The sequence below is a fragment of the Solanum pennellii genome, chromosome 2 (genome assembly GCF_001406875.1).
Source record: "Solanum pennellii chromosome 2, SPENNV200".
NCBI lineage: Eukaryota > Viridiplantae > Streptophyta > Magnoliopsida > Solanales > Solanaceae > Solanum > Solanum pennellii.
In genome coordinates, this window is record NC_028638.1 from 44006450 (window position 1) to 44022023 (window position 15574).

A 15574-nucleotide genomic window follows, 5' to 3' on the forward strand; every position below is an offset into this window, starting at 1 on the left:
ATGAGAGAAATGTGTCAACTATTTCTTTTTCTTTCTTAAAAAAATCAAGTATCCAACCAAGATCTCATCATATCATACAATATATATATATAAAAATATAAAACTTACTAATTACTCCATATAGCTAAATTTCTGGCTGTGATGAAATAGAGGTGTAGATAACACTTTGGCCCACATTAAATATACAGTATATAAAATGAATAGTGAGATGCACAGCCTGTTCTATGGTACAAATACTGAACCAACAGACATTTCAAAATCATTGCCTAATAAGCCAACAGATACGTGAAAATGACATTTAATTACCTCTATCCAGTTATGTACATCCAATCATTAAATTTTAAAAAACACTAGCTGTTCTCAATTGCAACCATAATAAGTCAAACATAATATTGTGCCTGGTGCTTTTTTTTCCTAACAAAAACTTGCACTTGTTTATTTTGGGAATAATCCCGAATTTAATGAACGGCACAAATCGAGATCGAAAAGTAAAAAACTGGACCATAACATATTGAAAACCGAATATCAAATTCTTTCAATACCGTACCAAACCGATAGATAACACTCCCAACTAGAGAGTTTGTGAGTACTACAATACACACCGCAATCAAGTGTCTGATATAAATACAAAATAAAGCATTATATTATCATGCCTGCCATTGCTGAATCACTCAATCGTCATCCTCAAGAACATTGCGACGCCTCTGGATCTGAGAAGTGATCAGAACAAGCATGCAAGAAGATTCAAGATTGGGTTAATAAAATGAGAAGGATCAAAAGGTAGAGCAGAAGAGCGAAGAGCGACTTACTGTTACTTTCGTTTGCTTAGTGGTTTGGGTGTTAATTTGTTCAAGCAATTCTATAAGTTTCTGCTCAGAAACCTGCAAATGCAAACATCGTCCCAACCAAGGCAGTGAGGCCACCATAACTAATCAGATGGAAGAAAGACTAAAGGAAAGAGGAATAGAACTTGCCTTTTCTGTGATCTGACCATATTGAGCAGCTCGGAGTATAACATCTTCCACTCCTCTGGCCTTGTCAGGCTTCACAAGAGCAATTCGAGCAACTGGCTCATACAAAATTGAAATCCAGGCCACAGGCCATATAGCAAGTGATTAGAAGAAAATAGAGGCCAAACTTAAGTAGGGACTAGCAGAAAGCCCAGAAAATTTAAGGTCTCACACTAAATAACTGCTTATAAAATGAGAGAGTGAGAAAACCTAGATATGCTTCATTGTGGTGTCAAAGCAAAGACAAAAACGAATAAACAAAAAAATTAAAACAGCAAAGACCACCAATTATTCTGGTAATAACACTTGCCAACTAGATAATTGATCAACTATATAGAATGCCTACAGTTAACAAAATAAGGGCCAATAACCAATTTCATTGGTAAACCAGTTAATCTTATAAAAGGGAGGTAAAATCTACAATTGTGCATGTGAAGATGTTTAATAATCTCAAGAGACAGAATATCTTGGATCACACAAGACACTGACGAATAGGCCAAGTCCACAATGCATAATCGGGTAACACGTAATGAGGAAACCAAAAAAGTAACTAAACAAAATACATTTGAGGCATTGCAAACAAGGGCAATAAGAATTGGTACATGGGTTTTAGTCCCCGAAGCTAATACACAGGCAAACAAGATTTTTCTTTTTGCTGCCATTGTTATATTTTCGCATTGTAAGGATATTTTCCATTCTTTTTCAGTCTCTCTTCCTTTGTTCGGTAAGTATCTTCTTCAGTTTCTCTTCCTTTCTTCTTTCTTTAATTGTCAATTCTATATATTGAAATGATTATTTCTAGTTTCAAATAATAGTTGGGGTCTGAACAATGAATTGAGAAATTCGTAATGGAGTTTTGAGATTTAGATCCTAAAATAGTTCCACCATTGAGAACAAATAAATTGGTGGTGTTGTGAGGAATTTAAAGTACTAAAAGCATCTAGCAAAAGTTTTATAGGAGACTGAATGATTAGCCATTGTTGGAAATTGATGAAGTTTGGGAAAATGATGGCTATTAGGTTATTACCCGTGACCTAGATAATTGGGAGGAACTCAGCACCAACAAAAGTTTAATGCTTTAGTTTGTTGATTGCTAGGAAGGCCTGCCTGACACGTGAAGCATTGAGGAAGAAAGGAAAGATCATATTCCCTTGGTGCTCTTTATGTGGGGAGACTGAGGGTCCTATTTTACATTGCCCTTTCACAACCCATATTCGGTCCATGTTTCTTAAAATCTCAGAAGTGAAGTGGACTATGCCACACACAGCAGATTTATTGAGCTACAAGATTAGAATCGGAGGGAGCAAGAGACGGAAGACTTGGTGGAATTTAATCCCACACCGTATTTGGTGGACAGTGTGGAAAGAGACGAATAGTAGAAATTTTGAAGATATATCCAGTTCCATTCACAAAGTTAAATGGAATTGCATTGTATCTCTATTTTTTAGGTGTAAACAGACAGGATAAGAGGATTCAGATCAATTCTAGAATTTTTAGGATTCTTGCAAGCGTTACTTCTCCATCTTTTTCTCTTCTTTTTAAAAGGTCTCCAGCATACCCTTCCTTAAATGCTGATGAATACAATGTTACCAGTTCTTTAAGACAGAGAGAGATAGATTTTAACGACTTAAGGCCTAATACAAGTTGATGAATTGAACTTGGTAGCTTATGAATTTACATGGTTAAGCCTATGTTATAGATTGTGAGTTGTTGAATACTCACAAAATTTGATAACACATATTGGAGCTAAAGCTTTAAGGTAAGGTAAGACTAACTTACTAGTTGAGATTTTGATAAAAGTTATGCTTCCTACGTGTATAATAAAATGCTTAAAAGTGTGTTTTGTGGCTAAGCACCCCTGAGGGAAAGGGAATACTTGTTTCACCATATTTATGACTCACTAGTCAGTGCAACTAAAAAGCAAAAAGGTTAAAAGTGACGAATGATTTAGAATTGCCTCATGTGATGTATGGCTCAATTTTAAAATATATATGTTAATGTCGAACATGACCTTGCTATATGCCCTTAGTTACTAATGTGATCACACTCAGTTTTGGAGAAGTAGTCAACCTCATCGAGCATGAGTGCCACACTGGCTAGGTTAGCAACTTCACACACGGATCTCAATTTATCAAATTCAATTACAGTATCAATTTAGACTCAGTTATCAATTCGCAAATCATTGTATTTTTGCTGCAATTCACGTTTTGTTCAGTAAGTCTTACTCCATTGTCTAGCGGTAGTCAATAAGACTTTCACTTTTTTGATTGTTACTGAGTACCCTGCCATTGGTACTAAGCCCAGGAGTGCCTGTTTCCTTGTTGGATGCAGACACAGATACCACTGAACCCGGTGCCACCTTTTAACTCAAACCTAGTATCCAGTTCCAGCTCTCTCTACTATTCATTTAGTGGGAGATCGATCTTAGTTCATCTCAGACATTTTGTACTCCATGGAATGCTCTCAAGACCTTTTGTTTGTTTATTTTCATAATTTTTTAGTAATTCTTTTAGAAGCTCATGGTTTTGACTTGGCTAATAGGTTTTCAGATATTTAGTTTCGACTGGATTTATTGTCTTGGGAGGCATTGATCCCCATACCAGCTTAATGAATGAGTTGAAAGCTCAATCCAAGATCAAAGATATGATGGGAACAAAACCAGCTTCTGGAAGGACAACTGGCATGTGGTTGGAAATTTGGGATTGGTATTTCAAGATGTTTTCAACTTAGTCATCAGCAGAGGACAGTAGCAGTCTAGCAGATATGTGGAGACTCCCAGGTTGGAATATCAATTTTAGAAGACAAATCAGTGAGTGGAAAGTTCAGAGGCTGACTTCTTCAGAGCACTTGAACAATCTTCGGGATTACAAACAGGTGAATATGTTCTTTGGTGGCAAGGCAAAATCAAAGAGCTATTCAGGGTCAATGCAGCACACAAACTGTTGACTCAACCCAATAAGAGTTAGCAACTGGCCATGGAAACAAATTTAGAATGCCAAAGTCCCTCATAAAGTAGCTTGTTTTGTGTGGCTGCCCATTCACAGCTCAGTTATGGAGTATTTACTTAAACCTCAAAGCCATATTCTGGTCTTTTCCAGGTAAGGTCTCAGAAGCGCTCAGTAGTTGGGAAGGAATAGGATCACATGCAAGAAATAGGAGTAGATGGATAATTGCCTCTGCCTTGATTTGGTGGATAATTTGGAAGGAAAGCAACTCCAGATGTTTTGAGAGTTTAGAGGATGATGTGCAGAAGGTCAAGTTAAACTTCATCTTACGGGTATGTTATTGGTGTAATCAAATTTACTCCAATGATACTATCTCTATTCTTTGATGTTTTAGACTCATTATAGAAAGAGTTAAGATATCTTTAGAACTTTCTTGTAAATATGGTATCAGTAGTAGTACTACCTAACTACTGCTTTGGGTTCATTGATTTATTTTGAGAAAGTTAACATTTTATAGACAAAATACACCAATAGTGTATTTCAGTAGTAATTACATCAGGAGTTTAGAGTGAGCAAACCAAATATATCTATCACCTATACTCCTCCTAAACTATTTAATAGTGAGTAATATCCTCCAGCTTATTGGGGAGTACATAGTTACACCAAAAATAAAAGGTTATAAGGCAATTCAGTTTCAAGCTCTGGAAAGGGATGCTCTTGTTTCCAAAACATCTTTGGTTCCTTTCCTTCCATATTTTCCACCAAATGCAAGCAAGGACAATCTTCCATCTCTCCTTATGGCCTGACATATTTCCTTCTCTACTCCATCCTGTTAGGGCTTCTGATGTATGCCTTAGCATGGACCAACTAATACCCCTCAAGTTAAAAAACACATGCCACAATTTCAGTGTCACTTTACAGTGAATGAAGAGATGGTTTATTGTCTCTGTTTCTCTTTCACAAAAAAAGCACCCAGAACATAATTCCCTTCTCCTTTTCATTAGATTGTCCTGAGCTAGTACTACTTGACTGGCTACCAACCAGGTGAAACAAGCCACCTTCTGGAGTATCTTAACATCCATATCATCTTCAGGCCATGATAAGAGCATTGCAGCTGACCTATCAAGGTGTCTGTAAGCTGATTTTGTTGTGAATTTCTTTTTTCTGGCTCTAAACCATTGTAGACTGTCTCCATTTGTGTTAAGGTTATTCGTCTCCTCCAAAGAATTGAAGAAATCTGTGAGGTTGTCTATTTCCCAGTCATTCAAGAAATCTTTGGGTTCATTGATATAAAATACAGTTCCAATTTTTTTAAAAGAAAATGACGGAAATTCTCTTTTAGTACTATAAAAAAAAAATTGGGGCATGACACATTGTCATAATATGGGACAGAAGGGAATGATTGTGCATAGACAGTGTTGCACACATGGGTAACCCAAGTGCTAAAGCAATAGAAAAACTGAGGCAGGTACATTTCCAATACTGAAAAAGAACATCCCTTCTCAACATAAAAGCGTTAATATATCTTACAATTTAAGATGTCGTAGAATTCTTTCAAAGTTATGTTGGCAAGCACTATTGTACTTCATCACCTTGTAAGAAAATGTAATCCTTATTTCTTTTCTAGCTTCAAAGCGCTAATGTATTTGAGAAATATACGGTTAATAATGTTTTTTCAACATTATATACACTCTCTGCATCCAAAATTCACAACCCCAATGTTTCAAAGGTGAAAGATATGAACTTTACTCTTTGGTAGGCGAAGAATGCGCCTAAGACGTGTAGCAGATGCCTTCAAATCTTTTGATTACTTAGATTTATAAAAGAACCACATGCAAGTATTAGAAAAATTGATGCAAGTCATGAACTTAAGTCAGAGCATCAACGTTATGAGTGGAGAAGACATACCAATAGTGGGAGCTTAGTTTGACCCTTCTAGAAGACCTAGAAGAGTTGCATCACCAAAAAGATTATTTCTTTTTATAACCTTGGTGTCCGTGCCAACTTGCGCGCACCTCGACTAATTCCACAAGATACCTTCCACCTCTCACTAGCAACAGGTACAAGTAACTCTGTCACCAAGGCTAGAACAAAAGGGAATAAATCGCCCAGTGTTTGTTTCTGATGAGAATTGAACCCGAGACCTCATTGGGCTAAAAACACTTCATTGGCCACTAGGCCACACCTCTTGGAAAAGATTTTTAAAATTTACTTGATGATGTCGAGCCAATTCAAGAGACCAGCAACTAAAAATTGGTCCCAAAAGCTAACACCTTCATAATGAGCTAATAAAATGCACCTCTATGCATGATGCCTAAGAAAACCCTCATAAAGTATGCTTTAAAGGGTCCTCTTCGATTTCCCTTATTCCCAAGAGAAATTCATGATGTCTATTGCCTTTGCCTTAAGGCCAGCCTTAAGCTACACCTAAGAGATGCCTTTGGACGTCAGATCCAGTTCACATGGAAACTAAGAGACATTTTATGGTGTTTGCTTGTATCATATATGTTCTAGTTACAAGGTCAAAATTTCTAAAGCAATAAAATCTGCAACTAGATTGGATGTCAGGTTCAATCTTACTTCTACCCATCAAAAATAAGAAAATGTTTATTCACTAAAATAGAGAGTAATTAACTACAAAGAAGATGATTTTCAAATATAAACGCAAAACTAGACAAATATTGTAGAGTTCTTAATTCATAAAAAATTAAGACATCAAACATTTGGAAAATAATTCACACAACATGCACCTACCTCTGGCCCTTGCTTCAGAAGTCAGAATCTGAGAAAGCATCATTTGCCTTCGCTCATCAGCCTCCCTACATCAATAACTTCCATAGTGGATATCAAATGTTGAAAGAATTATTATGTTACTAAAAATGACAACATTTTGAACAAATGAACTATACAAGAATAAACCTTTTAGCATCATCTTGGGATTTCTGCTGGTCAGTGTTTTGTTGAGTTCCCTATTTGCCCAACGAAAACATTAGTGAAGATATTGTGTTCAAAGCTTGACAAGGTATAACTGAACATCAAAAACACAAAGTTTATATACAGAGACAATTATTTACCACGCCCTGTTTAGCCATGAGCTCTTGCATTCTCCTTTGTCTGATAGCTTCCAATTCTGGGTCAGCCTACAGTAATTGCAAAAAAGAAAAGGAATCAGTCTCTCATAAACCATATCACAGTTTCATTTCAAGCTTCAAAATTGACCACTTATTCTAAGTTTCTAACAATAGTCCAACTAAAATTAACTTCTCCAGATTTGATAAAACTAACTTAGAAATCCATAAACAAAATCTTCATGCATTCAGCCAAAACCCATGTTGCTCGGACTCTCCAAAACTGATGCCTCACCCATACCAGATACTCTCAAAATAGACTACATTTGGAGGATCCAACACCCACAATTTTCAAAGAGTGTGAGCAACATATATAGGGCGAAATCCCAAAACAAAAACAAAGAAAAATTCAATTCCAAGCTACACAAAGGCACTGCTCCCACCACAGATGCACTGCCAGTCTCCCTTATTCCTTTTGACCCAAAAAAAGTTCTCGGCCAAAAAAGTTATCAATTAAAGGAGAAAGTTACCAACTTTCAGCTGTATACCCAAAAAAATCATAGCTCAATATAGTAGAAATACCAGAATTTGACATAAACCTAGTAAGCTAAAAAAAAAAGTAACCATTTTTGGAATTTCAACAACCCTAAACAAAAAAAAAATCAAAATTACAGGCTAAAAGTTACATTCATCCAAAATTGAATTCAGAAAACGTATCAAAATAAGCAGGATACATGAGATTACCATCTTCTGGGAAATAACGAATTTGAGCACTGAGTTGCAGAAAAACGATAAATATTGGAAAAGAAGAAGAAAGAAAAGGTACACAGAGCGTTTAAAATACGCAGTTCTTTTATTTTCTCTCGGCACTTGTTATGTGCGTATCGGGTTCGTTTGTACTTGGCTATCACCTTCTTTCGTAAAATTCTCAAATATGTTATCGTACTTTAAAAAAAATACTCTATGGACATCAGCTAAAAGTTTAATTTATTTATGTTATTATTATTAAAAAAAAACTCATTTATATTATTATTTTTTAATGGTGATTTTGCAAAATTATTTTGACACGTAGTTAATTACAATTCGATCACGTCATCAATTTTTTTATGAAAAAATCATAATTCTGGAAAAAAAATTGAACTAATTTTTTTTATTTTTTAATTAAATAAATTTATGATATGGCCAAATTATAATTGACCACTTTGAATTTTTTAAAATAAAAAAAATTGAAATTCTGAATAAAAATTGAATGTCTTTTTTTATTTTTTTATTAAAAAAATTGACGATATGGCCAAATTATAGTTGGTGAAGTGTCAAAAATAGTTTTGCAAAATCACCGTTAAAAAATAATGGCATGAATGGGCCTTTTCTTTAATTGTGATAACATAAATGAGTCAAACTTTTAACTGATAGCATAATTAAGCCTTTTCTAAAAGTTCAATGGCATATTTTAGTCTTTTCCCTTATTATTATTATTATTTTGATAGAAGTGGTACATATTGTTTTGATATATTATTTATGCAACTAAAATTTGATATAGTGTTAAAAATTTATTTTGTTATGATGAGTTTTTTTATGTATTTATTTGAAATTTAATAGGTCAAAGTTAATTTATCAATATGCATAATTGAAAAATTAAAATTACTAATAAATTTAAATAAAAATAACACCCTATACACATTTAAGGTTATATATATCAAGTTATAAACATATTTTTCAAAAATAAATTACTTATAGCAGATTATTATCGAGTTATAGCATATCAATTAATAAATTTATTTGATTAAAAATAAACTATAAGTAATTATTTAAATACTAATTAATATGTTTAAATATTTATTTTTATTTTTTACAATTAACTTTTTATTTCTATTTTTTAAATAAAATAAAAAAGAAAAAAAACGTTTATGTATAAATTGGTAAGTAGCACTAATTGTGGGATTTGAATAAATTTTAATTAACAATAGATAATTAACAAATTAGCACATATTAAGGAATTCAAAAAGGATTTAAATTATTCAGTTTCCTTAAAATGCTCAAAATAGTTTAAATCAAATTAAAACATGATTTTTTTTCCTCTTTGTCACCTTTTAAAGTTTTTAATATAAATAATAAATTATTATTAATTAAATTTTACATTATATAGTTACCTTTTAAAAAACAAAATCTAAATAATAAAGATTTGATTTTAATTAATTCCCTATTATACGGTTGCCCAATAACTATCCACCCCCATCTCAACCAATACATACACAAACATCTTCCCCTAATACACTCCATTTCTCCCCAACATGCGAAGATATTTTGTTTTTCCCCAAACTCCTGCCTCACTCATCATCTCTTTTCAACACGCAAAGATTTTTTGTTCTTACCCAAAGCCCGCCTCACTCATCTTCCCCATTATCCCTCTCAGATCAGTTCATCCCAAAACCCAAACATGATCAGTTCCCCATTTAGTTCATATAGAATGTCTAGGAAAGGTAGTGAAATCTCAAATAAAAGTAAAAGATTGGTCGATGAGTCTTGATGACTTTCATGTTCCTTCATTCGATATATCGTCACAAACTCAAACGCAGAAATCAAAGGAAAAAGATATTACGCCTACTTTTTATGCAAAAAACGCATTCAGTAATATGATTTTATGAGTAAAATTTTGTTTTTTTTTTATAAATTATCAAAATTACTATATTACCTCTACTCTTTATACATAAAACATGTTCAGTGAATGCGAAGTACACTTTGAAGACTTGAATAACCAGGGGAAAAAAGATTCTCTCTCTTTATTGTTTTACATTTTTGATTGATTTCATTTTATAACACATATGTTTTATTCATGTTTACTGAAAGTTTAGTTAATTTTTTATAGAAAGTGATTTGTCTTTTTCTTTAAGTTACTAAATTCATTTAATTTCAATTATCTCTGTAATGAAACTGAACATATTAACTAACATTCAAACTTTAATTATTTAGTGATTATGATTCATGTATAATTGATTCAAAAACCAAATTATGCTCAACAAAATAATCCCATAATCTAAAAATGAAAACAGCAAGCAATAATGTTGACTACAAATCAAAAAAATCCCATGTTCACGTGCCTCCAAAACTCCACTTGATCATTTTTATAATAACACAAACACATCTAAGATTTCATCAAAACACATCAAGTAAAATATTACTCACTTATTCGTTTTTTATTTGTCACGTTTCACTTCAATTTTCTAAAAGATAAACATGACAAATAAAAATAAATCGGAAAACAAAACATTCACATACATTGTTTTTACTAAGAAAAGAAAAAATCACCCTGAAATTTGGACATCAAAAAGATGTCTTTTTTTGATAGATCTAAATGCAAATCTTTAAATTTAATGCGAACTCTCTCAACTCTCTCTCAGTCGGTAGTAATAGTAGATTTAGTTTAGTAGTAGAAGTAACATAAAGCACAAAACTTTATGCTTTTCTTGAGCTTTTACACTCTCTAAAGTGTATCAGCAATCAAGAAAAATTTGCAGGAGCCACAAAAATGGGATTCACAATGGGTCTAAATTTGCTTCTTTTGGTAGCTATGGTGGCTACCAACATTCTTTCTTTGTATCATCTCTCTTCCAACATCCAATCTAAGCCCCCTGTTGCTCCACCTGTTCCTGACCACCTTCTGCATCAGCTTCAGACTATACGCGCCACTATTAACCACCTCACGCGCCTCCAGCCTCCAGCTCCACCATCTGGTAAAGCTAAGAAATCTACAGTGACGATCCCTTCTGATCTCCTTCTTTACACTCATTTATCACCTATTGCTTCTTCTTGTAAAGACAATCCTGATTTGCTTCATCAGTATATGAGCTACACACCCTTTAGTCTTTGCCCCTCAGATTCTTCAGTAGCTGAGTCTCTTATTCTTAGAGGGTGTCACCCTCTACCTAGGAGGCGCTGTTTTTCAAGAACCCCTTCTAGTATCCCCACTTCTTTGCCTAAAACCCCTTTTTCTACTATCCCTGAAAAGGCCTTGTTGTGGAATAATTACACTTGTAAGAGCTTTTCTTGTTTGTCTCAGTCTAATCCCAACTTGGGATTTGATATGAAAGTTGAGCAATCAAGATTCTTGGATTTCAAGTCAGATCTAGATCTCCCAATTCCACAGTTTCTTCAGCTAACTAAGACCTCAAAGAGTGTTATTAGGCTGGCACTCGATATTGGGGGTGGTACAGGAACTTTTGCTGCACAAATGAAGCTGCATAATGTGACTGTTGTGACTACAACAATGAATCTTGGTGCCCCTTATAGTGAGACTGTGGCACTTAGGGGATTGGTGCCTTTACATGTACCTTTGCAGCAGAGGTTGCCAGTGTTTGATGGGGTGCTGGATCTTGTAAGATGTGGTCATGCTGTAAATAGGTGGATTCCAGTGACCATGATGGAGTTCTTGCTTTTTGATGTTGATAGAGTGTTGAGGGCTGGTGGATACCTCTGGTTGGACCATTTCTTTAGTAAAAGAGCAGATCTTGAGAAGGTTTTTCAACCTTTGATCTGGAAATTGAACTACAAGAAGGTGAAGTGGACAGTGGCTAATAAGAATGATGCTAGTGGTGTGAAGAATGGGGAAGTTTATTTGACAGCTCTTCTTCAGAAGCCGCTTTCGAGATGAACATCTAGTCCAGGTAACCTCATAGACTCTCTGAAAATGAGATCATATATTGATTTAGTGGATGGATTAAAAACATTGCTAGTAGTGATAGATCTAAAGTAGTTTAGTACTCCTATTACTTTTGGCTTGGCACTTAACTAATGAAAGCACCAATAGACATAATCAAAATCTCCTCGCGTGATTTTGAGAAGCCAAATTATGTCCAAGTAATGCTAGTTCAAAGTTTTATGTCTTTATTATCTACTGCAAATATAACATTGTAGTAAATATGCACCTTCACTGGTGCACATTTCATATTTGCTAAAAGAAATTAATGGTTTTTGCTTCACTCCCGGCTCACCCTTTTGTTTTTAATAACAATTGTAGCTTGGGATTGAAAGAGCAGATTTCAAATTTTCCATGTTGTGTAGAGATTTAGTGTCCGTTTGGATTAAATTATTTTAGGTGCTTTTAAGCCAAAATAGCTTTTAAGCAGTTTTGAAGTGTTTGGGTAAAGTTAAAAAGTGCTTATAAGCACTTATTTTAAAGCCAAAATAACAAAAATAAGCCAAAAGCCATAAGTTAGAAATCCTAACTTGTGGCTTTTGGCTTATAAGTCATAAGCCAAAAGCCAATCCAAACAGGCCCTTAGTTGATCCAAAGTAAATAATGTTGTATTCTTCATACCTTCTGAGGCTGCCCAAGTCCCATAGTTATCCAGCTTTAAGTTGTTTTAAGATGAGCCTGCTACAGATTTGTTTCTCGATACACTATATTATCCATTAAGTGGAGATCCTTCGTAGTAAAAGCCTTTTTTCAGTAAGAACTGTTACCTCTCTGGCGCATTTCTGATGCATTTAGACTTAGACGGGGAGACTGGCTACTTGAAGTGGAATATTTCAGGTTTGTGCTACTTGTCAGAGTTCTGTACTGTCCAAAGTCTTGCGGTGATATCTTTCAATGTACACTCATGTCATTTCAAGAATCTATCTACTTTATTCTGTCAATATAATCCACCTAAATGTGACTCTCAATAAGGTCCCTGTCCTGTCCCTTAACTCCAGCATAGACTTATATCATTTGTTGATCCAATTGCGCTTTGGTATATAATTTCTAAGGTCCTTTATTCTTTATTCTAGTTTATTGAACTATGCATATAGTGCCAGAACATAAAAATGATCTGCAAAAATGACAACTTCCCTTGACAATGTAATTTTATGTCAACAAGAACCCATGTGGCTTAAACACCATTTTCTGATGTACTGAGGGTTCAAAGTCTATTTTCATCTACAAGATATTTCTAGAGGCAATAAGATTCATCAATTAGCTCCAAAATCTACCCATTACCTCTTTATACATATATTGGTAATTTGTATGCATGTTAGTAGTAACCAATAGGTTTCAGAGTCAATTGATGATCTTCATTCTCCAAAAATTGTTCTTAGTTGAAGAGTTTTTGATCTCAGAAGGCTGATTAAATGGGTCATGTGCAAAGCACTTGACTTTTTTCATCCAAAAATTAAATCCATGTAGAGATGGATTCCATTTAATTAAACACAGTACCTTCCTGCAATTGGTGTCCTATGAATTATACAACTCAAAGTGATCATTAAGACCCTTAATGAAGGCCATTCTGAATGATTGTTGACAAATTCCCCATGTATAACTGTCACGTGGTGTTGCATTTCCCGTCTAGCTTGTATGTCAACTGCATGTGATGCACTTTGTTCGCAAACCTGATTGATAACAGCACAGCCAATATAATTTACATTGATTTGACTGTTATAACACAAATCATTATTTCTAATATTTTGATCGGAAATGATTTGGCGCTCTAAACTGATTTGCTTATTAGATTGATTGAATCCTACTGAAAGCTGCTCAAGTAGATTATCTTTCTCCATCTTTTTCGAGGTTGTTTTAAAATTTCAGCTTTTGCTGTTGTTATTTTGCAGATACCACTGCTAGATTTGAATGATCATTTGATGCCAAATGCTGCTGTGTTGTGTCGAGATATTCTCTTCTTCTCGGGGTAGAGAAATGCGATTAGTCTGCATTTGGAGTGAGAATGATCCAAACAATAGAAAGCTGTGTGCACCACAGAAATACAGTTTGCAGCAAACAACAGTAGCTGCTCTAATAGATAGCTATTTCCTTTCATTCATTTGTCAGTTTGGTGTAATCTTTACTGATTTCGAAACTATACAATAGTAGAGATAACAGAGCTGCAAGTTTAAAAGTGATTATTATAAATGTAAAGATATTGCAGGAAAGTGAAAAAGAACTTGCTGAGTTCTTTGCTTCATTCAATTATTTCAACTAGTATTGATTAATGCTTTTTCTGCTTTAATATCCATTTTCTTAACTTTGTTTTCTGTACTGTGAGTCTGTGACAAGGTATGAAAAGCTGCACTAAGAAAAATTAGAATAACTTTCTTAATGATCTAGAAGTCTGTTTGGAGCCAACCTTTATGATCAACCATATTCTTCGAAATTCAGAATTAATATCTTTGCATCGACCCTTCTTTAATTAAATATCAGGCTTAGTTCGCGTCTCATGCATTACTCAAACCTATGATTCAAATCACAAGTCTAGGAGTTAAGCCCTTGAGGCAATCGTTATAAAATCAAATATAATGATGGTTTGCAAAAACCAAGAGAGAAATGACCCCAAAATGTTATGTGTAAAACTAAGATAATTCATGGAGTATGGAAGTATTTTTTAGATTTTCCCTATGAATTTATTATTTGAGCTTTAATTTTTCTTCCCCAAGTTAATTATTCACTATTCACTATAAAGAAATTGGAATTAGCTATTAATTTCATCTATAATCCGTTGTTAAATGGATTGTTATTAATCTTATTTAGCGGCAAATTTTGCCCATGACCTTTGAGCGAAGGAGTTTTTGAGAACAGTTTCTCTATTTTCATGAGGTAATAATAAGGTCTACATATATTCTATTTTTGTCAGAATATTTCATTGAGTATATTGTTGTTGAAGCTACGATCCAAATGAAAAGGCATAATTTTAAGTTATAGTCAACTTCAAAAGGATAAACAGCACCAACAATCTACCTAGTTCCACAAGTGAAGTGAAGTTTGGAGAGGGTAAAATTATACAGATCTTAAAATTATCTCGTAAAAATAAATAAGTTATTTTTAAAATATTCCGAGCTCAAATATAATATAATACAATACAATGCGATTGTAGACAATAAAATTCGCGTCGAGAAAACAATAATCAAGAACGGAAAATTATAGAAACAATTGATTTTATTATTTCAAATGCGAGTGTTACAATCTCTATAATTCCTCTGAATTCGCTTTTTCAAATATAAATTCAAGGGCTTTAAAGCTTGTTCTTGAATCTATGATGAACTTGAACTTGAATTTTATCTTGATCTTGACTTTTATTTGAACTCAAGGGCTTTGAGCTTGTTCTTGAATTCGGTGGTCTTGATCTTGATCGTCCTTGAACTTGAATGCTTGAATTCTTAAACTTGTAGAGAATTCTTATACCTGTAGCTTTGTAGAGAATTAAATGGCGTTTGTACCACAGAGTTTCTCTAGCTTCTTGTTTAGAATTTTCTCTCCCTTTTCTGAATTATGGGGACCCCTATTTATAGTTTTAGAATAGAAGAGTTGCAATTGGAATAGGATTCCGTTCAGCCAATCAGATTGAAGTGACATGACATTTGGGCTTTATGGAGCGGACTTGTCATCTTTGACACATGTCATGATTCTATTGGTTTTCTTATTTGACTTGGCATGCCACATCATCTGCACACGTGGCGCCAAGATGGGCTCTAGAATGAGATGAGATTAGGTTTAACAAATTGGGTTCATCCAATGTAGCCCAAATGAATTAATTTAAACTTTAATTAAATCCATATTTATTAGACTTAAATATTTAACTCAATTATA

The 15574-nt window shown here is 34.0% G+C and overlaps 2 protein-coding genes across 2 annotated transcripts; one reads left to right on the forward strand and one right to left on the reverse strand.

Annotated features, from left to right (window-relative positions):
* Positions 1-481: 481 nt before the first annotated feature.
* Positions 482-7923, reverse strand: LOC107011808 (DNA-binding protein DDB_G0278111). The gene is made up of 7 exons (XM_015211458.2): positions 7768-7923; positions 7030-7095; positions 6875-6924; positions 6710-6774; positions 975-1066; positions 810-881; positions 482-710 (listed from the first exon to the last, which is right to left on the reverse strand). The coding sequence occupies exons 1-7, from the start codon at positions 7768-7770 to the stop codon at positions 672-674; spliced, it is 387 nt and encodes a 128-aa protein (XP_015066944.1). The 5' UTR covers positions 7771-7923; the 3' UTR covers positions 482-671.
* A 2445-nt stretch (positions 7924-10368) lies between these two features.
* LOC107012026 lies at positions 10369-13963 on the forward strand. Its single transcript, XM_015211744.2, has 2 exons — positions 10369-11684; positions 13606-13963. The coding sequence occupies exon 1, from the start codon at positions 10550-10552 to the stop codon at positions 11669-11671; it is 1122 nt and encodes a 373-aa protein (XP_015067230.1). The 5' UTR covers positions 10369-10549; the 3' UTR covers positions 11672-11684; positions 13606-13963.
* The last annotated feature ends 1611 nt before the right edge of the window (positions 13964-15574 follow it).

Excerpts from the sequence above, each read along its gene's own strand:
- LOC107011808 (XM_015211458.2), bottom strand. Across the intron at positions 6,925-7,029 it reads TCATGGCTAAACAGGGCGTG|GGAACTCAACAAAACACTGA; the intron begins GTAAATAATTGT and ends TTGGGCAAATAG. Across the intron at positions 6,775-6,874 it reads TCCCAAGATGATGCTAAAAG|GGAGGCTGATGAGCGAAGGC; the intron begins GTTTATTCTTGT and ends TTATTGATGTAG.
- LOC107012026 (XM_015211744.2), top strand. The coding sequence starts at position 10,550 with ATGGGATTCACAATGGGTCTAAATTTGCTTCTTTTGGTAGCTATGGTG.